The 24,132-nt window shown below is 43.4% G+C and overlaps 1 protein-coding gene across 3 annotated transcripts in view; it reads left to right on the top strand.

Moving 5' to 3' along the window:
- The window catches only part of STAG1 (STAG1 cohesin complex component), a 177,770-nt gene that overhangs the window by 38,342 nt on the left and 115,296 nt on the right, over positions 1-24,132 (top strand). For 2 of the 3 annotated variants that reach the window (XM_077349210.1, XM_077349207.1), the window contains exons 2-3: positions 4,604-4,740; positions 20,894-20,996. In XM_077349210.1, the coding sequence (XP_077205325.1) occupies positions 4,712-4,740; positions 20,894-20,996 (132 nt within the window). In that variant the 5' untranslated portion in view covers positions 4,604-4,711. Of the gene's footprint in view, positions 1-4,334; positions 4,402-4,603; positions 4,741-20,893; positions 20,997-24,132 lie in introns of all 3 variants that reach the window. The other variant, XM_077349208.1, reaches the window with a different exon arrangement.

Raw genomic sequence — 24,132 nt, 5'->3', positions numbered from 1 at the left:
TGTGTTGATTTTATAGTTCCATACATTGAAACCTTTGATAGCAGAGCTTCTTACCACTTCAGCTGAATTCTGTTTGTGACTGGTGTACTGCAAAACTAATATACATGCCTTGGATTTTAGGGAAAAAATTAAATACTACAGGACAGGAGTTTATAGATGTGATGAAGGGAGAACATTCTGATTGGAAGGCAATAAATATTTATAAAGCTATTGTGCTGAGTTCCCAACTTATGGCAAGGTAATTGTGTTTGATGATGGTGATAGTTTAAACCTGGCTTAAGTTCATGTGATCAGAAAATGTTTGCTACTTATAGGGAGGGGGCTACAGACCACATCAGAAACTTCAGTTGTTCGTGCAAGCATAAGATAGTCAGTGCATTTAGCTGTTTTTATTTATTAGCTACCTTGGTATGGAAAACTGGAAAGCAGTGACATTTGCATTCAGTTAAAAGGGCAAAATATTTGGTAAGGCCACATCTGAAATACGAAGTCCAGTTTTGTTCTGTTAGCCATGCTAATTAAGGATTAGACTGGTATTTGCCCATTAAAAGGAAAGAGTGTGGCTCCAGAAGTTTCAAATCATGGTAAATTAATCTAGTGATACTTTATTAGAATAATAACAAAGAGCACAGATAATGAACTAATGCAGAATGTGACAGGGTCCTACACAAAGAACATGTCATGACAGACTAGGTAAATTAACAGCCTATGCATTGTGGCTGTAGGCTGCCATGTACACAGAGACATTCTTGACTTCATGTCATATTTGACACTATTTGATCATTCAGCTGACTACTAGTGTTGTGCAAAAAAATCCCAGCACTATTTTGGGTATACTGAACTCACAAAATATTGGTATTTCTCAGTATTCAGGAATGCCAAACATTTTTGGTACCATTGTAGAAGTCTTTATAGTCAATGGTTCACATATGCTATAAAGGAGAAACATTCCGGAGGCATTTAAAGGTCTCACAGTCCCCAAGTGAAAGGTTCATTCCGAAGGCATTTAAAGTGAGATAGCCCTTTAAATGCACATTAACTGCAATCATCCAGCAGTCCTGAAAAATCCAAAATATTTTCAAATAGTCAAAAAATAGCACCCCTCCCCCAAAAAAACCTGGCTGACCTCAATACTAATAAGGTATTTTCGTGGGGAGGGGTGTGTGGCTCTGATAAGCCAAAAGCACACTCCTATTGACTGCCTATCCTAAAGGGGAATTGCACAGTGGTTCACACCAGTATGTTCATAATAGTTCCTTGCACACTTTTCTCTCTTTTTTGTTACACATCTTTAAGTTTTATTCTTGGCCTACATATTTTTAATTGGTTCTCTCAGTGAGCTCTTTTGTTTCTGGTTTTCATTGTCACTTTATGATGCTCATAAAATAACATAATTGTCTATACAAAAAATCTTTATATTACTTGATTAACTTTGTATTGTACTCCTTTTAATTGAGTTGTAGAACTACAATTGCTGTTTTTAAGAGGTGATCTATCCCTACATTATGCAGACCTCCAGGGCCTTTAGTCTTCACGACAAGCTGTAGCCAGTTGCAATTACTGTTTCTTTCCCTTAGTCTTCTTTTTCTTTTCCTTAGTCTTATGGGCCAGTCTCTCTTTTGCTCCTTTCCTACAGCTTTCTCTGCATCATCAGAATCCTTCCTCGTTTCTGCAGCTGCTGGTTCCTCTGCGATATTAAGTATAGCGTAGCTAATTGCAGCCAGAGGCTTCACTATAACAAATTCTGTCTGCTCTTTATTGTGTGGACTGTTACAGCGTGGAATGTCACTTGCATATTACTTAAATGAGCATGCCAAGTGCCAAAGGACAGTTTATGAACTTTTTCTTAATATAAAAATCTTTCATAACATAAGAATAGCCCTGCTGAATCTTGGCCCCATATGTTCTGGCCCCTGCCACTGGTAATAAGTAAGCAAAGAACGGCATTTACCCTTGCAAGATGCTCCGTCTTGCCTTCAGGTCTTGTAGAGGGTCACTATAAGAACATTCCCCTTATACTGAGACAATGTTTTTGTGGGAGTGGCGAAATTGATACAAGAGAGCATATATTGTTCCACTGCCCTGCTTATGTAGACATTCCTAGCAACTTGATTGAACCACTCCTTTAAAAGTTGCCAGAACATCATGATGTAGATGGAGCAAAGAGGCTGCTAAGTGATGAGTCCCCCCAGGTGACAACTCAGCTGGCTAAGTTTTGTGCCGCTGCCATAAAAATGCTCTAAAGTAGCATAATGTTAAGTTGTATTTTATGATCTGTTTTAAATTGTATTATATTAAATGACCATATTCTTTTGGTCTTTTATGTATTAACTTCATATCACTTGGTCTGAACGACTGTAATAAAGTTTGACTGACTGACCGCACTCCTGAATCAGACCAAATTGTTCATTTAGTTTATACAATGATTTGCAAGGTATGTCTGGGAATCCCATAAATAGGCAAGAGCCAGTTTTGAGTATATTTTGTATAGTGGTTTTGAGAGCCTCTTGTGGCGCAGAGTGGTAAGGCAGCCGTCTGAAAGCTTTGCCCATAAGGCTGGGAGTTCAATCCCAGCAGCCGGCTCAAGGTTGACTCAGCCTTCCATCCTTCCGAGGTCGGTAAAATGAGTACCCAGCTTGCTGGGGGGTAAACGGTCATGACTGGGGAAGGCACTGGCAAACCACCCCGTATTGAGTCTGCCATGAAAACGCTAGAGGGCGTCACCCCAAGGGTCAGACATGACTCGGTGCTTGCACAGGGGATACCTTTACCTTTACCTTTACCTTTGAGTGGCGGCATCTAATCTGGCATGCCAGGTTCGATTCTGCACTCCCCCACATGCAGCCAGTTGGGTGACCTTGGGCTCGCCACAGCACTGATAAAGCTGTTCTGACCGAGCAGTAATATCAGGGCTCTCTCAGCCTTACCTATCTCACAGGGTGTCTGTTGTTGGAAGAGGAAAGGGAAAGCAAAGTGAAAAGCGGCATATAAGAACCAACTCTTCTTCTTCTTCTTCTTCTTCTTCTTCTTCTTCTTCTTCTTCTTCTTCTTCTTCTTCTTCTTCTTCTTCTTCTTCTTCTTCTTCTTCTTCTTCTTCTTCTTCTTCTTCTTCCATGCTCCACCCCCCCGCGGATCCTCCTCACAATCCCCCCAGTCCCCCACCCCCAAAACACGGTCGCGCGTGGGCCCCTGCCGGGGACGGGCCTACCTTAGAACGCAAGGGGAAAATGGCCGCCTGCATGGCTGCCACTCGCCGCTTCCTTCTCGCCGCATCTCGCGCTGCTACCGCTCCATGCGGGGCCGCGCCCGGCCTGCCAGGTGCCCCAGCTAGGCCCCGCTGCCCGGGGGCACACGCACCTGCGTGCGATGCCGCCCAAACCCTGCCTGATCGGCCGCTGCCGCCCCCTACTTCTCATGCAACTTCCACGCACGTGCGTTGGGAGGGGGCGGGGCGGACCGCGTCCTTCTGCGAGCCACTGCTCTGGCCCATTTTTATAAATGGTTTTCACCCTAGTAGTAAAATAAGGCTTTAATGCATGCTCAGCTTGAGTTCAAAATATGATGGTAGGTTATGAATTTCCTGCAAACTGTAGGTACTATATCACTGCCATTTGGCAGTGATATATAACTTATATATAATGTACATATGAGCCTCTTGTGGCGCAGGGTGGTAAGGCAGCAGACATGCAGTCTGAAGCTCTGCCCATGAGGCTGGGAGTTCAATCCCAGCAGCCGGCTCAGGGTTGACTCAGCCTTCCATCCTTCCGAGGTCGGTAAAATGAGTACCCAGCTTGCTGGGGGGTAAATGGTAATGACTGGGGAAGGCACTGGCAAACCACCCCGTATTGAGTCTGCCAAGAAAACGCTAGAGGGCGTCGCCCCAAAGGTCAGACATGACCCAGTGCTTGCACAGGGGATACCTTTACCTTTACCTTTATAATGTACATCTAGTGTTAAAGATTTTGTGGTGGTAAATTTTTAATGGTGTTGTCATGGTGGACAGAGCTAATATGTAAAGTATTGATTCACTATAAACACATATTATATTTGTGTAACTTTAAAGTTATTTAAAGTTTGTACCTCTTTTTAACCATTTCAATTTAAAAGTGTTCATGAAGTACCGATTCCAAATTGTTTCAAATGTCTGGCATTGCATAATACTATCAAATTGAATTACGATATTCATATAATAATGTAGTTAGGATTTTATGACATGCTTACCATGGTTTTCTACATTCAAAATGCCCCAAGTGTGACATTCTCTTCCCCTTTTCTCCTGCTCTATTCCTTAAGCTGCTTTTGTGTTGAGTCTGTTATATTTCATTTCTTCCCAGCCGGTTATATATATTCCATCCATATCAAGATCGATGCTTGGAGTATGGGGAATAGATCTTTTAAGATGTTAGTATACCACCATTTTCTATTTACATGTGTTCAAATTGTTTTAACGGGATATTTTTAATTGATACTGTTGTTTTTTCTTGTTTTTGTGAATCAGTTTTCTGGGAGCGGCAGTATAAAAATATAGTGATAAATAAATAAATAAAATAAAAATGTTGTTATTGTGTTTTTTTTAAACCTAGATTTTGTTTTGTTTTTATAGGCTGGACTTGAAGATTGCTTTGAAAATAGTTACAAGAACATTGGCTGATAAAGACACTACTACGAGATACTCTTGTGTTTCTGTTAGCAGTCCTTAGTGTGCTAAACAATGATTACTTCAGAGTTACCAGTGTTACAGTGAGTAGTTTGTTTTTAATATATATATATATATATATATTATGTTTACAGCACATAATCAGCACTACAAAATATTTTGGTGAAGGACATTCTTAGAACTAGGACATGATGTGCATAGTGCAATTTTGGGGCACTTTTGCAAAAGATTTCTAGTTTACATGTTGCTTAATTGAACTGAAAATGGTAAGTACAAATGGTATCATCAGGTTAACATAACACTTTAAACAGATCCTTTCTCCCATGGTCTGGTCTGGGGCAATCTGTACTCTTGGGTGAAGCTCTTCCTCACGCAGGCAGGCTCACTATTCTTCGTGATTCCTTTAGGGGAAGGTGCTTTGCTAGTTAATTTATTGCACAGTTAAGAAACTAAATTATATGTGACATATTTATCAGCTCAAATAAAAATTGCATTAAAATCTAATTACAGTATCAGAATAACAGTTTTGAATCAAAATTAATGATATATTGATCCCAGATGGGAGATCTGTTGATTTTAAGTATATTATCCATTTTAATTTCATAGTAGAAGTTGTGGGGAAGTATGGAATCTGAATCCTGTTTATTTGAGCTTGTTGAGTTCCAAGAGATGGATAGTTTCCCAAGTACCATGCGAACAGTTTGGGGGAAAGTGGATGGCATCACAACATCCAGTTCAGAATTAAAATTGAATTGACCATAGGTCATTGTAGTTGAACCATACATGGAAGTGATCATATGTTTGTTGATTTGAGAATATCTGCCTATGTAACAAACTTAGAGTCTTAACTTACTGTGTCCCGGTTGTTGTGAACCTTCCAGATAAAATAAATAAAACTTATCTGCAAAGAGTTAGAAGTGGGCTGTCATAGAAGGAACTTTTATATGGAGTAGCAAAGCTGTTTCCACTGCTATGGATAGTGTCAATTATCTGAGCTGATTCTAAAGGTTTTTAAAATGTTGATAGCATTTTATGATTGTAGAGAATTATCTTTTTTATAAAAGAGTACAGTATATTCAAGATGGATCAACAAAGGGTTTCTAAATGTTTATTAAATGTTGATGAGTTTGAAACAAATTTTATAAAGAGCTTACAGTCATAGAAAGAACAGAGAAGGTTTGTATTAATGCATTATGGTGATTGGACTTTTTTTGAAGATTTACTGTGATGTTAAAGTTGAACAAAAGCTTTTATGTTCCTTAACTCAAGAGTATTTTCTTGTGTAAAGATTTTTAAAAGGTATATGAATATTTATAGATCTTCTGTCCGTCCTAAAGTTTTTGGAGTATTTTGGAGCATTTGTCAGAAAATAGCACATGTTCAGAGTGAAAATTGCTTTTCTGATTTTTAAACTAACCCAGCCACGAATTTGTTGGGTTTTTTTAGCAGTTGAGTCATAGCTGGTGAGCCCTTAGGGCACAACCCTACTAGTCTTTGGAGGTCTTCCTTCCAGTTACTAGCAATGGTCGACCCTGCTTAGCTTCTGTGTTGGTCTGGGGTGGAATCTGGTCGAGAGTTTATCTATCTGGCTGGTGTACCATCAGCTGAATGCATCACCAGATGGCCTGTCAGGCCTGACAGAGGCAACAGCTGCATGGGCACTACAGTGCCCCAGACTTATTGTCTTGGGAGACTTCAAAGTCCACGCAGAAGTGTTGGCCTCTGGATTGGTCCCGGACCTGGTGGTATCCATGGCTAAATTAGGGGTCTCTCCGTTTGTAGCTCGCTCGCCCATCAAGCAGGCCACACCCAGGATTTGATCTTAGTGCTGGGCTAGGGGTGGATCTGATAGCATCTAATGTGGTACTATGATCAGACCAGTATGCACTGTGGGGACTGGGACCGGTCTGCAGATGAGTCGGTACTGGGCCTCGTCTCCTCTTCATCTTCCTCCCTAGCTGCTGCCTCGGGGGCTGCCCTGCCATTCTGCCACTGGCTCACCTTTGGTGCTCTCTAGTGGCCACCATGGCGGGGGCTCCCTCTTGGCGTGACACTGCGCACATGCTGCTGGCAGTGCCCCCCAGTGGGTGGCGGGAAGTCAGGTGCGCCAGCGGGAAAGCAAGTGGAGCAGGGGCTCAGGCGGCGACAGCGACAGGCCTCAGTAAAATTGTCAATCATTGACCAGTCCCCGGTGATAAAAATGTTGGGGACCACTGCTGTAGACCCTTGCTATTCATAGCTCCTAAAAATGGCAAATGAGAAGGCAAGAGGACCACTCCGAGAGATTGTCTCTCACCACTGGGACATTCCCAGATGGCCTGAAAGAGGCAGTGGTTCATCCCTTCTTGAATAAACCATCATTTGATTCCCAGGACCCAGCCAGTTACCGCCCTGTCTCGCATCTTGCGTTTCTGGGAAAGTTGATTAAAAGGGCTGCTATGGACCAACTGAAGCATCTATCCTAGATCCATTCCAGATGGGTTTCTGCCATGGGTTGGAGATGGCTCTGGTTGCCCTGACTGATGATCTTCAGCAGTAGCTGGACCAAGGTGGTATTGCTTGATCTCTTGGCAGCGTTTGATGTGGCAAATCATGAGTTTTTTGTTTGCCACCTTGTTGATGCAGGGATCGGAGGAACTGCCCTTCAGTGCTAACCTCATTCCTCCATGGTCAAGGACAGAGGGTCACCATCAGGGAGGATCAGTTGCTCCCCTGCCAACTCTCTTGTCGAGTTCGGGCTTGAACGGCCTCCAAAGTACACAAGCCTAATCAGGACTGTGATGAGCCCAAGATCACCCAGCTGGCTCTATGTGGAGGAGCAGGAAATCCTGGCTCGCCAGATTAGAAGCCACTGCTCTTAACCATTAGGCCAAGCTGGCAAACAAATATGCCTTGCAGTGCCTCCTAAACATCTCCTCCCTCTGACCCTGCTACACATCTTTTTTGGCGCCATCAGAGGTACTGAGGGGTACTGACGGTGAGGGCGCTGCTATGTGGGAGCATGTGCTCCAGGGGTGGAGTCAGGAGTTTGGCTTAGCACGCAGTGCCCTCTATAGGCTTAGCTGCAAAAGAACTTCTCTGCAGAATGCTTGCTCATGCACAGTCTCCATGTGTTCCTGCACAGACAATACTTGATGAACAACAGCTGCAGGTAGCAACCTTGTTTTTTCTGCCTAGAAAGGGAGCTATGGCTTTTAGAGAAGCTCTGCTAAAAGCTGACCTCTGTCTGGTAGTTATAATTATTTCTTCCTATTTCTACTCCTAAATATTGAGCCTATCACTTCAGTTAACAGCACTGTGCTCTGTCTTCCTCTTCCTTTCTCAATAGAAGAAAAAAGGAAAGCAAAAGTAAGAACCATAATAATGTAAAAAGCCCTGCTGGATCAGACCAGTGGTTCATCTAGTCCAAAATCCTGTCTTAGACAATGGTCAACCAGTTCCTCTGGAAGGCTCAACAACTGGGTATACATGCTGAGACCTTCCCCTGATGTTGCCTCCTAGCATTGGGATTCAGAGGCTGATATGGAGATTCCCATTAGTTACCACAGTTAGTAGCCACTGAGAAATCCTCCATGAATCTGTTTAATCCCCTTTTAAAGCTGTCTATTCCTGTAGCCACCACAACATCCTCTAGCAGTGAATTCCACATTTTCATCACCCTCCGTATAAAGGAGTATTTGAAAGGTTCCCTAGAGGAGAAGCATAAAAATCATCTAGAAATATAGATAATAAATAATTCCAGGAGCTGACTTCTCAACCTGTCCACAGAAAGAATACAAGATGAACAGTCATCCATCCAGGTGGAGCCATTTGCACAGAAGGGCTTCTTAGTAGCCATTGGAGATTTAATGTGCAGATTTTTCAAAATGTTGTTCTGCCAGCAGGTTCCCCTCTTCCTTCAGTTTCATTTTTGCCATTGTAAGGACAGGATGCTTTTACTAATGCTTGGCTGGTATTTGTTGTTTTGTAGAAGGATAAGTTTATTGTTCTCAAGGAGTGACCCTTAAGACTTGGAATGTATTTTCAAGATGAATAAGTCCTCTACAATATTTATTTATTTATATATTAGACTTTTATCCCGCCACTTCCAGACAAGCTGGCTCGTGGCGGCTCACAATATATATAAAATATAAAACCCATAAAATACAATAAAACAGATAAAAACAACACAGATGGTGAACACATAATCCCATATTAGGCCCCTAGTCTTTGATCTTCTGTTCCCAGGGGTGACAATTATGGGGGTGATGGTTAAGGCCCCTTTCAGAGATCCAGATCATACAAGGATGGGGAAGGACCTGCTCTTATCACCTGGTATTCAGCCGGGCCTCAAACAAAAGCCTGGTGGAAAAGCTCCATTTTGCAGGCCCTGCAGAACCCAGAGAGTTCCAACAGGGCCCTCAGCTTTTCTGTGAGCTTATTCCACCAGGCAGGGGCCAGGACCAAAAATGCCCTGGCCCTGGTCAAAGCCAAGCGTGCTTCCCGTCGGCCCGGGACCCTCAACAGATTCATACCCACAGAACAAACTGTCCTGTGGGGGCCATAAGGAGTCAAGTGGTCCTGCATATAAGTAGGACCCAGACCACGTATAGCCTTAAAGGTCAGAACCAATACCTTGAACTAACATGTGTTTTACTGATCATTGTCCTTGTGGTCCTTCTCTTTGGTGTCCTAGGCACAATTTAAAAAAATGTTCCTAGTACAGGACAAAGATGATGCAAGACAACAAGCATGCCCTCTATCTCCTGTGCTTGGGAGATACCCGTAACATTGCCTGATTTGCCAAAACTTTACCCTGAAGGCTTGGCCAGGCAGGCCCTGTAGATTGAAGGTCATGTTGTAGGAGAAAGAACCCCCCCCCCCACCTCAAACACTATCCGTTCCTTTTGATTACAAAATGCAAGAGCTAGGACAAGATGAAGTCTCTTGATTGGGACAGAGCCCAGGTTTGCCATTAGATCCCTCACCTGATGATACAGTGGGAGAGCACTACCATATCCTACCAAATGAGGGCCTCAGTTTATGTGCAGATAGATTTATCCATATGGGCAGTTCTGTGGACCTTCTTCAATACCTAAACCTTGAGACAATATATTTGGAAAGCTTTATGCAGAAGCACTTGACACCGTTGCCTTTTCACCGCTATAAGGAATGCTAGATATCTTCAGTGCTATATGGGACTAACCATTAACATTTCTGCGACCTTGAAGATGGTAGAGAATCTTTATTGGGTTCAAAAAAGGGGTGCCTGTGCCTATTCACTTGTCCTCTACCCTCCTCATTAATCATTGAGGAGATGTAGGCTTGGCAATACACTGGTGCACATTTCACCGTAGCTGACAGAGAGGAATGGAAAGTTGATGCAATCGCCAGAAAAATGTGTTCCTCAGCAGTGCTGAATCCCGTGCATAGTGAATTATGGTACCACAATAGGAGGTTACCAACTTTTTAATGGAAAAAAAATTGCCCTGCATTGATCTCCTCCCAGAGGATAAGAAACAGATGGCCAGATTGCTCCAGATGGAAGCCCTCTGACTAAACAGCAAATCAATGCTGGAAGGCATGTCACTTACTCCTCCTCTGGTTTCAGCAATTGATTTATGCAATCATGTGCAGCTAAGGTCAACCACGCTATCCCTAAGAACAAGGCAAAATGTCAAAGACCTTCTATGGAGTCCGCCTTGTTCTTCTCTAAAATAGATGTCCTCTGATAAATCAAACAGAATAGACAAACTACTCTGTTTTTCAGTATCACTCAGGGGTCCACCTCTTCCTACCAGTCTAGAATTATAGAATCATAGAATAATAGAGTTGGAAGGGACATCATGGATCATCTAGTCCAACCCCCTGCACTATGCAGGACACTCACAACCCTATCACTCATCCACTGTAACCTGCCACCCCTTAAGCTTTCACAGAATCAGCCTCTCCATCAAATGGCTACCCAGCCTCTGTTTAAAAAATTAAAACATTTTGTGTGCTGTCCTTCCAGCTCTACAGTTCCTAACAATATATTGCTGACTTCTTGTTTCAGAGTGCTTTCAGAGAATTTGCCTATAGCATTCAATTGACTGTCATAAATATCTACACTTCAAATACTGAGGTCTTTTATCTGTATATGGTGCTTGGCTATAGGGATTGCCTATTTGAGCATTCTTCAAGAATGTGAAGAAATACCTCCCATTATGCAAAATGGCAGCTGCACAAAAAACTGCCGTCTCCAGAACTAATATAACATATTTGGAGTTATTGAACAGGCTTTCTCGGGATGTGGTGGGTTCTCCATTTTCGATTACAGGAAAAATGTCCTAAAATTGGAATGTCTACCCAAGAAAATTTTAAATCAGTGTCTCGAAACACAGCTAATAAAATTATTTGTACATATGTATTTTTCCGGTGGTCTATTGTGGATCTAGGACTATCTGGTTAGAAAACAGCCAGTTGCATATAGTGCCTTAGCCATCCACTTTTACTCTTAAGACAGTGTCATTTTTTTCTGATGTATTAATTAACATATTAGGATTAATTTAGCCCGGTGAAATTTTAGTTCATATATCATATCTACTTAACCATTATATTTCAAGAACTTAAGGGTTTTTTTTATTGCCACGATTCTACATCTTCTGAATAAAATTTAAGGGGCTATATGTGCAGTCATTTATTGCCCAGTTACTTGCTATGATAGTAGTCTTAAATAGCTAATGCTTACAGTGTTCATGGGAAAAGTTTGTCTATCCACAGTGACTTTTGTGGCAGTTTACATTTAAGGCTTCATTTGTTAAATAAAATACTATTGTACAGATTTAGGTAGTAGCCCTGTTGATCTGAAGCAACATAACAAAGTTTGAATCCAGTTGTTTATTGGTCTTAAAAATGCCACTGGCCTCAAACACTATATATACACATATTCCTAAGGTTAGCAAAAATACATTAGCATTCTGTAGGGAACTGGTAGGGACCTCACTAAAGCAGAAGAGAGGAACTATACAAGAGCAAGCTTAACATCCCTGATAACCATGATGGCGTAGTTACTGACCTAGAGCCAGACATCCTGGAATGTGAAGTCAAATGGGGCTTAGGAAGTCTGAGCAACAATAAAGCTAATGGTGGTGACAGCATTCCAGTTGAACTATTCAAAATCTTAAAAGACGATGCAGTAAAAGTGCTACACTCAATATGCCAGCAAATTTGGAAAACTCAACAATGGCCACAGGGTTGGAAAAGGTCAGTTTACATTCCAATCCCAAAGAAGGGCAATGCCAAAGGATGTTCAAACTACCGCACCATTGCACTCATGCTAGCAAAGTTATGCTCAAAATCCTACAAGCTAGGCTCCAGCAATATGTGGACCGAGAACTTCCAGAAGTACAGGCAGGATTTCGAAGAGGCAGAGGAACTAGAGATCTACTTCTGCTTCATTGACTATGCTAAAGCCTTTGATTGTGTGGAGCACACAAATTGTGGCAAGTTCTTAAAGAGATGGGAATACCAGAGCATCTTATTTGTCTCTTGAGAAACCTATATGCAGGTCAAGAAGCAACAGTGAGAACCGAGCATGGAATCACTGACTGTTTCAAAATTGAGAAAGGAGTTCAGCAAGGCTGTATACTGTCTCCTTGCCTATTTCACTTGTATGCGGAGCACATCATGAGAAAGGCGGGGTTAGATGAGTCACAAATTGGGATCAAGATTGCAGGGAGAAATATCAACAACCTCAGATATGCAGATGATACCACTCTAATGGCAGAAAGCGAAGAGGAACTAAAGAGCCTGTTGATGCGGGTGAAGGAGGAGAGTGCAAAAGTTGGCTTGGAACTCAATATCAAGAAAACAAAGATCATGGTATCTGGACCTCTCAATTCCTGGCAAATAGATGGAGAAGAAATTTAGGTAGTGACATATTTTATTTTCCTGGGCTCCAAGATCACTGAAGATGGGGACTGCAGCAAAGAAATTAAAAGACGCTTGCTCCTGGAGAGGAAAGCTATGGCAAATCTAGACACCATCCTAAAAAGCAGAGACATCACCCTGCCAACAAAGGTGCGTGTAGTCAAGGCTATGGTCTTTCCAGTTGCAATGTATGGCTGTGAAAGTTGGACCATAAGGAAGGCCGAGCGTCAAAGAATTGAGGCTTTTGAACTCTGGTGCTGGAGAAGACTCTTGCAAACCCCTTGGACCGCAAGGCGAACAAACCGGTCAGTCCTAGAGGAGATCAGCCCTGACTGCTCCTTAGAAGACCAGATCCTGAAGATGAAACTGAAATACTTTGGCCACCTCATGAGAAGGAAGGACTCTCTGGAGAAGAGCCTAATGCTGTGAACGATTGAGGGCAAAAGAAGAAGGGGACGACAGAGAATGAGTTGGCTGGATGGAGTCACTGAAGCAGTCGCTGCAAACTTAAATGGACTCCAGGGAATGGTAGAGGACAGGAAGGCCTGGAGGATCATTGTCCATGGAGTCGCGATGGGTCGGACACGACTTCGCACCTAACAACAACAACAACAATAACAAGGGAACTGTACATTGTTCATTAATTTAGCTTAGATATTTGAAGCTGCCTGTAGCCTTTCCAAGTCCTGGGGGTAGGGAGAGGCCATCCACAGAGGTCTTCCACTTCATCCCCCTAATCTAGCACCTGTTGTATTCCTGAATGCAATGGGCTTAACCCCTAGTGTACTAAATAAAGTGCAGCAAAGTCTTCTCATGATTCTTTGATCAGACTCAGTTGAAAACTGCAGCAGTAGGAAGCTCTATGCTGTTGAATGTTAGAGCATCCATGCATTTCAACTCTGCTACCAAATTAGCCATTCCAGCTCTTTAGATCTTTGAAACTACAAGAAGTCTGACTGTGCTTATCTAACATCCTCAGAACTGCTTAAAGCAGTGGTCCCCAACCTTTTCCGGGATGGGGACTGGGGGGGGGAAGGGAGGCCTAAGGCCCTGGGGGGAGAGGGAGGTGCGCACTCCGGCGTACTGGCACCCGCAAACCAGCAGGCATGCCTCCCCCCGGCACAGGTCCGCCAATGGGTGCTCTGTTCCTTCAACGACGACTGCGCATATCCCCACCCCTTGATTTTCTCTTCCTCATGGTAGTGAGCACCTCCTTCTCCCTCTCTAGCGGGACCCAAGCAAAAGACTTCGCCCTCATCATGATCCCCCCTCCCCCCATTGAGCTCACTGCCTACCTAGCCCGGTCCCTCCCTAGGCAGCCCCCAGAGATCCCCCCTGGGGGAAAGTCCCACAGAGAAGGGCGAATTGTGGGGGCCAAGAAAGGACAATGCGTAAGGAGAGAAGTCCCGCTTTGTACACGTGACTATGCTTACGTACCACCTATCTTGCCACCACCATTTTGAAAGAAGAAAAAAGGAGCCGGGATGAGGAAAAGGAGGCTGTAGCTTTGCTTTCGTCTGCCCCCTTCCCTTCTCCATGGTGGTGCGTGAAGGTGTCACACTGCTCTCACAATGTTTTACACTTCAAGCAATAAATGGGGGGGAGGGACTGTGTGTGAATATTACTGGGAAATGTAATCCTGCGCCAACCTGCGGGGTGGCGCCGCTAATGGTCTGTGTGAGCTTCAGCTGTACGTTATGTAGTCCCGGCACATGACACTTTGTGTTAATGAATAATGACTGTGAATAGTATCCTGGATATGCCTTCTAAAAAGAAAGTAATGATAAACAAATAACTTTGCTCCTGGCGCAGCAAGCGCATGCCACAGGGACGGGGAGGCATGCCTGCTGGCACGCCCGCCACGGCCTGGTACCGAGGCCTCCACGACCCGGTAACGGGCCGCAGCCCGATGGTTGGGGAACACTGGCTTAAACAATACCATGTAGGTACCTCTTCATCCCCATTTTATTCTTGCAGTAATGTTGTGAGGTCAAATTTGGCTATGATTAATCCTTAGTAAACTGCGAGCTTGTGTGCGATGGAATCTGAATGGTCCCTCATCTGCCCAGTACAAATGTCACAATCTGTCTGCTATTCACAGTGCTTGAAATGTTAGTCCAAGGTAGAGGTATAAGAAGTAACTAATATTTCTCAGTGTTTTCCGTGGTAGTCCAAAATGGATATTATAATGTATACTAGCAAGAAAGCCCATTGCAAGCAGGAATGCAATGGGCGCTAGGACCCAGGGGACACCAGGAGGTGCAGATCTCTCTGTCTGCCTCCTGATTGGCCCTATTTCAACTTGGATAGCCGGACACGTTTCACCCACAAGGCTGTTTCACAAATATATAGAGCAGTGGTCCCCAACGTTTTTATCACTGGGGACCACTCAACGCTTGACAATTTTACTGAGGCCCACTGCCCTAACGCTCTCTGACTCTGGTCACTATCGTAATGTTTAAACATCCCTTCAAAATAAGATACAGACACACCAGAACAATGAACATAAGGAACATTTTATTTTCATGGAAATTTTAACTCGTGACAGTGATAAATCAATGGGAACCCTGAGCTTGTTTCTCTGCAACGAGATAGTCCCATGTGCGCCTGCCAGATCGTGGATGAAGTAAAGGGCCGGGGGGGGGGAGGCGTCCTTTGCGCCCCACCTCCAGTTAGTCGATGGACCACATGTGGTCCGCAGCCCACAGGTTGGGGATCGCTAATATAGAGGAACCATGGATAAGGATTGTTGCTGTTATTATGAGGCATTGAGCTTGTAGTTAGGGTTGAGTCTATTTAACAGTTTGAATTAATTTCTAGTGACAATATATGTCCCTTCTTTAGAGACCTGTTCAGGGTGACTCAGATGATAAAGGAAATACTTTATTGCATAGATCACCATGGCTAGGTGCTTTGAGGACAAATAGGGCACTAGTAGCCTCACATAGCATAGATGGAAAAATGCTTTGCAGCTACTCTGGTGACCTGCGCCTCCATCAATAGGGAGGCATCAAAGGTCATGGACAAATTTTTGGCCTCGGGTGAGATCTTAAGTTGCATCGTGGCCAGGCTGGGAAAGTGTGCTTCCTGATCTTGCCCCTTTCTTCCTAACCTCAGGACCTCTATCGTGGAGTGATTGAGTTTCAGGTAACACTGCTCCAACCATCCAGCCATGGTGAATGTAACAGGGGGAGGGGGAATTTGGACAGCTGTCCATCAGGAGATAGAGCTGGGTGTCATCTGCATATCTGTGACAGCCCAACCCAAAGCTCCAAACCAGCTGGGAAGGAGGGCACATATAGATGTTGAAAAGCATGGGGGAGAGGATTGCCCCCTGTAAGACTCCACAAGGGACATCTTCCCCACTGCGACCTTCTGTGTCCGGTTCTCGGGAAAGGAGATCAACCAATGAAGGGCTGTCCCACCTATCCTGGCTCCAGTGAGGCAGTGGTCAACTTGTGGTTGACCATGTCAAATGTGGCTGACAGGTCTAACAGCATGAAGATAGCCAAACTGCCCCATCCAGCTGGCATTGGAGATAATCTGTCCGAGCGACCAACTCCATCTCTACTCCGTGGCCACAACAGAAGCCAGACTGGTATGGGTCAAGCACTGAAGTTTCCTTCAAGAAAGCCAGGAGCCGATCTGTGGTGGCCCATTAAATTGCCTTGCCCAGAAATGCAAGGTGCTGGGTCCCGCGGGTCAACCATTGGTTTCTTTAGTAAAGGGTATATCACTGCCCCCTTCAGCACCCCTGGGAACTCCCCAGATAAGAGGGAGAGATTAACAATTAGCTTCCTATCCGCTGGTCACTCAATTTGATTAGACAGGATGGACAGGTATCAGTGGGCAAGTGGCTGCCCTCACTGAACCCAGCAACTTGTCAACTTAAGTAGAGCGCCTGAAACCATCAAACATTATTCCCCGAGACAGACCCAGAGCCCTCTAATTCCCTTTCTGTACCAATCGTGACAGGTAGCTTGCAGTGAAGCAACAAGACTTTATCCACTAAAAGCTAACTAATGCCTCATAGCTTAAGTCCAGTTGTCTGATGCCCCTCCTTGAGTATGGTAAGAGACTAAACTATCCTAAAGAATTGTGTTGGGCGAGAGCTTGGAGATGTGATAGAGGTGGCAAGAGTCCCGTTGCCACCTTCACTGCCATCTCCTGCGCGTTGATAAGCGTGCGGTAGGATGCTCTTGCAGCTTTGTCATGAGTCTTCCTACACTCATTCTGTCTCCCTTCTTTCAAAGCTCCCCAGTATTCCAGGGGGCCTGTTTAAAGTGATGGCAGACAGGGCATTGGGGGGGGGGGAGCGATCTCATCAATGGTGACAGCTTGGAAAAATGGAAAGTGAAATCAGAAAAGAGGCAGTTGCTATATATAACCTAACCATTCAGTGAGCAAGTGTTGCAGCTCTTTCCTTGTCCTACTCTCCATAGGTCCTCATTAAGGGTCTTATTTTTTGAATTTAAAGCAATCAGTCTTGCATTTTCCTTTCCATATGCTGAAAAGGCTGTAATCTTTCTGTGTGAGATAACAATTAGCTCAGTAGCACTTGTTTCATATGCACATATTAGTAGGTTTTCTTCATTATATTTCCAGCTACATCATTTATTGTTATTATATTTCTTACCTGCCACTTTCGGCATGCTGGCTGGTGGCGGTTAACAACATAATATTTCCACAAGAATAAAACCCCATTAAAACAAAATAAAGTAATACAAAGCTCCAGAACGGGACACCTGCCATCGGGCAGCAGAGGATTATGTCAGCAACTCACACCCAAGTGGTCAGAAAGTGTCATACTTCCTAGGCGGGGCACCAGACCTTCTTCCTAGACCAGTCTCAACCATAGACCTGGCAGAAGAGGCCCTGCACAAAGCTGAAACCTCCCATAGGGCCCGTAGCTCTCCTGGGAGCTCATTCTACCAGGTAGAGGCCAGGATCGAAAAGGCCCTTGCCCTGGTTAAGGTCAAGCAAACTTCCCTAGGGCTAGGACTGACCAATGTTGGTTCCTGCAGAACACAAGGCTCTGCAGGGGACATAGGGCAACAGACAGTCCCTTAGATAGGTGGTTTCCGGAGTGCGAAGTGCCTTAAAGGTCAGAACCAAAGCCTTGAACCAGATCCGGGCTGCAACTGGCAACCAATGCAGCTGCCTCAGCACAGGCTAGATGTGGACCTTCCTGTAAGGACCCTAGCAGCTGCATTCTGCACTAGCTGCAATTTCTGTGTCAGGGACAAAGGCAGGCCCGCATAGAGCAAGTTATAGAAGTCGGTTTTGGAGGTGACTGTCACATGAATCACTGTGGCCAGGTGCTCAGATAAGGCACTAGTAGCTTTGCCAGGTGTAGGTGGAGGCAACCAAGGTCACTCCCAGATTCCTGGCCTGGGACATGGTGATCATAGAATCATAGAATCATAGAGTTGGAAAGGGACCTCATGGGTCATCTAGTCCAACCCCCTGCATTATGCAGGACACTCACATCCCAATCGCTCATCTACTGTAACCTGCCACCCCTTTGCCTTCACAAAATCAGCCTCTCCATCAGATGGTTATCTAGCCTCTGTTTAAAAATTTACAAAGATGGAGAATCCACCACTTCCCGAGGAAGCCTGTTCCACTGAGAAAGTGCTCTAACTGTCAGGAAGCCTATTCCACTGAGAAACTGCTCTAACTTCTTCCGAATGTTTTAATTTCATCCCATTCGTTCTGGTCTGCCCCCTTCCTACCCAGCCACAGCATCCCCAACCTTGAGTGTCAGGCAAAAAGTTGTGTCCCGGCCAATATGGGCAACCGTGCTTCCTGTTCTGCCCCCTTCCTACCCAGCCACAGCACTCCCAACCTGGAGGGGTTGAGTATCAGGCAACTTACTCAAGCCATCTGGCCACAGCTTCCAAACATCTGGCTAATGGTTCTGGGGAGAAGTCCGGGCGGCCATCCATGAGTAGGTAGAACTGGGTGTCATTGGCATGCTGATGACAGCCCAGCCCTAAGCTCCAGACCAGCTGAGCCAGAGAGTGCATAAAGATGTTAAAAAGGGTGGAGGAGAGCATCGGCCCATGCAGGGCTCCACAAGGAAGACTAAAGGAGTGTGACAACTAATTTCTTGCTGCCACCCTCTGGGTCCTGTTTCGGAGAAAGGAGTATATCCAGAGCAAGGCTGTGTCCTATTTCCCCGTCCCGGTGAGGTGGTGAACCAATAACTCATGGTCGACCACATCAAAAACGGCTGACAGATTTAACATAACAAGAATGGCTGACCCGCATCGATCCAGCTGGCGCCATAGCTCATCCATCAGGGTGACCAACACTGTCTCCACCCCATAGCCAGAATGGAAGGCAGACTGGTATGGATCAAGAGCCAAAGTATCTTCCAAGAACACCAGGAGCTGGTCTGTGACAGCCCTTTCAACTATCTAGCCCAGAAATGCAAGATGTGAGACCGGGCAGTAGCTGGCCAGGTCCCACGGATCCAGCCATAGTTTCTTGAGGAGTGGGTGAACCAACGCCCCCTTCAGCAGCTCAAGGAACTCCCCGGTAGAAAGGGAGAGATTAACAATATTCCTGAGCTGCCCTTCACATCTGTGCTTTCTTTGTGGCGTTGATTCAGAGTTTTTGTTATACTGTAAAATTTTAAGAAACATTGTGATGCACTTACCCAGGTTTAGAATTGATTGTGGTTTTTCACATGGGGTTATCAAAATTGGGAACATACCTATAAAGAATTTACACAGTGGTCATATCTGTAGAGTTTTTTCCTGTTAATTTTTTTCTTTCATTGGTTTATTTGTAAGTATGCATTATTATGAAGTTACAGGCTATTATTGTTTGGGGTTTGCACCCATTGAAGACATTTAAAGTTTTCCCTGAGTAAGTTTTGAGACTCAACTTAATCATCTTAGGGCTCTTCTTGCATAGTTGGCGGTTTGTAACACGAGATAGGGAAGCAGCATGGATAGAAGATGGGAAGACAGAAGTTGTAGAAAGTAACTGTCAGGAATCAGGCTGAGCCTAGCCTGTGGAGCCTCTGGTGAAAGCGCATTCGAAATCCAACAGCCGGTTGCAAATTCCAAAAGTAGCTTTATTAGGCAAAGTCCACAGTACACTTAAGCAGGCCAAGATCTTCCTAAGCAAAGATCTTGATAATAACAAAGTACAGGAGGAACAAGAGGGGTAGTTATAGGGTACACCAGGTAGGGGCGGGGGGCAGAAGATATTTCGGCGGGAGAGTAGAAAGGTGGCAAAAACAAGCCGGTTCTCAGGCGGCCAGATGGCCAGGGATCTTATCAAGCGGTTGGCACTTTGTTGAGACTTTGGGCTGTCTCCGCAAGGACACTTACAGTAAGATTGATACATTCGGACGGAGCCCTCTCCCGCTGGGAAAGGAAGGGAATGGAGTTCTCAAAGGACAGGTTTATTGCTTTACGGCCTTGGCCAGATGCGGCCGGGGGGAAGCATAGAGGTGTGAGAATATGCAGGGACGGATGGAGTCGGGATGGCATGAATCGGGGTTCATGACAGTAACCAAATCAGAAATAAGTTGAACTTAAAAATACACAGTAGCAGTCTAACTAGATCTGACTAGGTCAATCTCAGAGTTTGGAAACTAAACAGGGCTGGTCATAATTAGTATTTGGATGGGAGACCTCTAAGGAAGAAGGGGAGTTCCTATGTAGAAGAAGGCAATGGTAAATGATAAAGTTGATTGCAAATTGATGGCATACAATTATTATTATAAACATACATACCAATCTCTTGATTTGCCTTTCGGTGAATGTTCTTTATTCTTTCAAAATTGTTTACCATTAAGTGTAAAACTTCCAAAACTTTAAAATATCTAGCAGTGATCATATCCTGCCCAACTTTACTTCAGTAAATTTCCAATCCAGTTTCTAAGGGTTTTGGTATAATTAACATAGACCGTTTATGCACTGGGAACTTCACTGCCCCAGCTCCCATGCAGGAGCACAAGTCGGGGGCACACTGGGCCAAATGCTCCTCCATTTGGGTACAGGAAGAGGTGGGGCAATCTGCCACGACTAAAACTCCAGCCTGCAGCCTGGCATGAAACCTGCAGTGCGAAAACGGTCATAGGGGCTTATCCAGTTGCCTGTTGCATCTTCTCTCCTTTTCCCAAACATGCTGCAGGAATTCATTTCCACCTTCCCATCAGTAGTTTTCTTGTGAACAGAACTGCATGTTCTTTGTGATGTGCATAAAAGTGGATGCAACTTTATTAGTCCTTTTAATTTATTTTTTAAAAGTAATTGTATTAGGTTCAGTTCTTTAATCTATGTTTTTTTTTTAAATAATTTACTTTCAACTGATATTTTCCTTCAGGGATTCTACAAATGAAACTACTGCACATTCAGATGCTGGTAGTGAACTTGAAGAAACTGAACTGAAGGGAAAAAGAAAACGTGGTCGTCCTGGCAGACCCCCAGTATGATTCTTATTTTTCTTTGAATATATTTTTAAAACTGTGCTTCATTCTGATTGCTTTAATGATTAAATGAATAATTCTTTATAAATGAACCTATGAGAAATCTTAAGTAGTATATAATTGGTGTTGAGTAATATGTGAAACTATAATGGGAAGCTAATTTCCAGGATTATTGACTTTAAAAAAATTGTTTTTAAAATCAGTTTTATATATTGTAGCTATTAAGCAGCATTTAGGATTTGGAGTAGGTTTGTTACTGTATATATAGATATAAAATGTTTGTGAGGAAAATACCTTAGGAACATGATGGATATGATCTGAAGATTAAATGATTTTGCATGGTGAAATGTATTGGTTCTTAAGGTGTTAGAAACACAAGATTTTTCATTCTGCTTTACTATAATCTGTTATGAGAGAGTTTTTCAGTTCAGAGGTTTAGGAGGTGGGTTTTTAAAGGATTTCTAGAGCATCATTAATTTAACTATGTAGGTAATCTCATGAACTCTAACCTACTTTCATATTATTTCTATGTTATGTCCTTCTCTACACTCCCTTAGTATTTATAGCTCTTGCTGCCCCCATCCCTCAAAGGCTTTTCCCCTTTCATTCTTCCTTTGTTAACTTTTCTTGCAGCTTTGGCCATTAGGATGACTTCTTGGTAGCATTTTAAGTAATGCTATTCCCTCAGGACTGTACTCTACAATCACATACATCTCTGTAGATTATTTTCAGTGTCTATTTAGGTAATACACCCTTAACATTTCCCCCCTGACTCTCTGTGCGTTTAAACTAGATTTTCTGACTCACCAAAATGTTACTATTGCTCAGGTGTCAACAATGTACATGCCTAAGTTAAGCAGGCAATTTAGCATTATTTTTCTATGTTAAATTGTAATGGGTATATTAGGTATAAAGATTTCAGAGGATCACAATGTGACTGTTCCAGCATGCCTCTCACTGTTCCAGCATGTCTCTAATGTACTGTACTGATCTCTAGTACTCACTTTCAAAATCAATGCGGGTTCTTGCATTAGTAAAATTAGTAAGTTTTGTAGATTAACATGTATGGTATAGATATAAAATGTTTGTGAGGAAAATACCTTAGGAACATGATGGATATGATCTAGCACCCTACCTGTCCTCGGACCACTTGGCCACAGTGATCCATGCAACGGTCACTTCCAGACTAGACTACTGTAACTTGCTCTACGCGGACCTGCTCTTGTCTTTGATCTGGAAGTTACAACTGGTACAGAATGTGGCTGCTAGGTTCCTCACTAGGACATCATGGAGGGCCCTTATCCAGCTGGTGCTACGACATCTACACTGGTTACCAGTTTATTTCCAGGTCAAGTTCAAGGTTTTAGTATTGACCTTTAAGGCTATACGCAGCCTGGGTCCTGCCTACCTGTGGGACCGCTTGGTTGCTTATGCCACCTGCAGAGCTCTTTGCTCTGTGGGTATGAATTTACTGGTAGTCCCGGGCCCTCGGGATGTTCACCTGGCCTCGGTCCCAGAATGAGCTAAGGGCCCTGGTGGAATGAGCTCACGGAAGAGCTAAGGGCCCTGTCGGAGTTGTCAGCTTTCCACAGGGCCTGTAAGACAGAGCTCTTCCGCCAGGTATATGGTTGAGGCCAGGGTGGTGTCCCGACATTCGATCTAGGACTCCCTGTGTCCTTCTAATTGATCTGGTGCCTCACTCCCACTAGGAGAACAGCAGGATGGTTGTTTCCTGGCTGAACAAGGAGGAATAGATAGATAGTTGTTTTTGCCTGCCGCCTTGGTATTAATAATATTTATTAAGGGGAATTATGGAGTTTTATTGCATTTTATTCTTTTATCCTTGTAAACCGCCGTGGGCCCAGCCGGGATCGGCGGTATATAAATCCAAGAAATCTCTCTCTCTCTCTCTCTCTCTCTCTCTCTCTCTCTCTCTCTCTCTCTCTCTCTCTCTCTCTCTCTCTCTCTCTCCCTACCTACCTACTTCCCTACCTACCCATCCACACACACACACAAACAAAAAGGGTTAAAACAACCATACATGTATATATATATATATATAATTTTCATTTTATCCAAGATAGAAAAAATATGTATCTACCTCTTTGTAGAAAGTGACTTTTTTTGAGGGGGGGACATAGTTGGGCTCATTTAAGAAAATTGAGTTATTCTCCTTAAAGGCTTTTTCTCCATTCAGTAGTTGAAAATTATTTTAAAATGCTATGTGAATTGTTCCTTTCATTGGAACCTTTAAAGGCAAATCCACAAATTATATGTATTATATGGATTCATGTTGTATATCTTTGGGTGTGTATCTCTTAAAATTCTCTTATTTGAAGCAACTTCATGACCCTCCACTATCTGGGTTCACCATTACGTGTGGGGATTCAGGGTGTATGTATAGTATAGTGTGGGAATTTGCATGTGTGTATAGTGCATATCTTATTTTAGAATTAATAGGTTTCAGGTATTTCACAGAAATGCATTGTAATGTTAACTGGTATAATATATGAGATGCAAGTATTTGCATTCCAATTAGGCTTGTTCTTTCTCCTTTCCAAGTCCTTATGTTTTACCTGTAGTGGTTTGATTGTCAGTCCTGAGTATTGTTTTTCAAATGTTATTAATTTACTTTTACAGGCTTCAGACTAGTTGATCAGCTTTTCGTTGTCAGTGTTTGAGAAAGTGGTTAGCAAGCCATATTGAGTGAACTTAAATAAGGGGATTTTCTTATGCATCCAAAATCTTTTAATTAAATGAATTGAATTTAAGTATTTTAATTCTTTCGTGGTCTGCTCATTTCCTAATTGGCAATAGATTACTTCTTTTTTGACACTTTGTACTGTAGTCTCTGTCTGAGCATCATCACTGATAAAACATCATGAAGCTTATGCTCTTAATTTTTCTGGTATTTCTTTCAAGTGTGTATTCTGTTTGGTTGTATGCCTCAATTTTTTTCTTTAAAAATATAAACCCAGATTATTCCTTTTAGTTTGGATTGTTTTATGGCTAAGATTACTTCTGTGGAAGCAGAGTGTCACTTGCCTTGTACAACTAAATAAAGCCAGTGTTTTATGATGCATTACCTAAATATTCACATTAAAATAGAATTGCATTTTGAAACACTGTTTCTTGA

Source organism: Paroedura picta, chromosome 8 (genome assembly GCF_049243985.1).
Source record: "Paroedura picta isolate Pp20150507F chromosome 8, Ppicta_v3.0, whole genome shotgun sequence".
Lineage (NCBI taxonomy): Eukaryota > Metazoa > Chordata > Lepidosauria > Squamata > Gekkonidae > Paroedura > Paroedura picta.
This window is presented reverse-complemented; position numbering and strand designations above follow the sequence as displayed.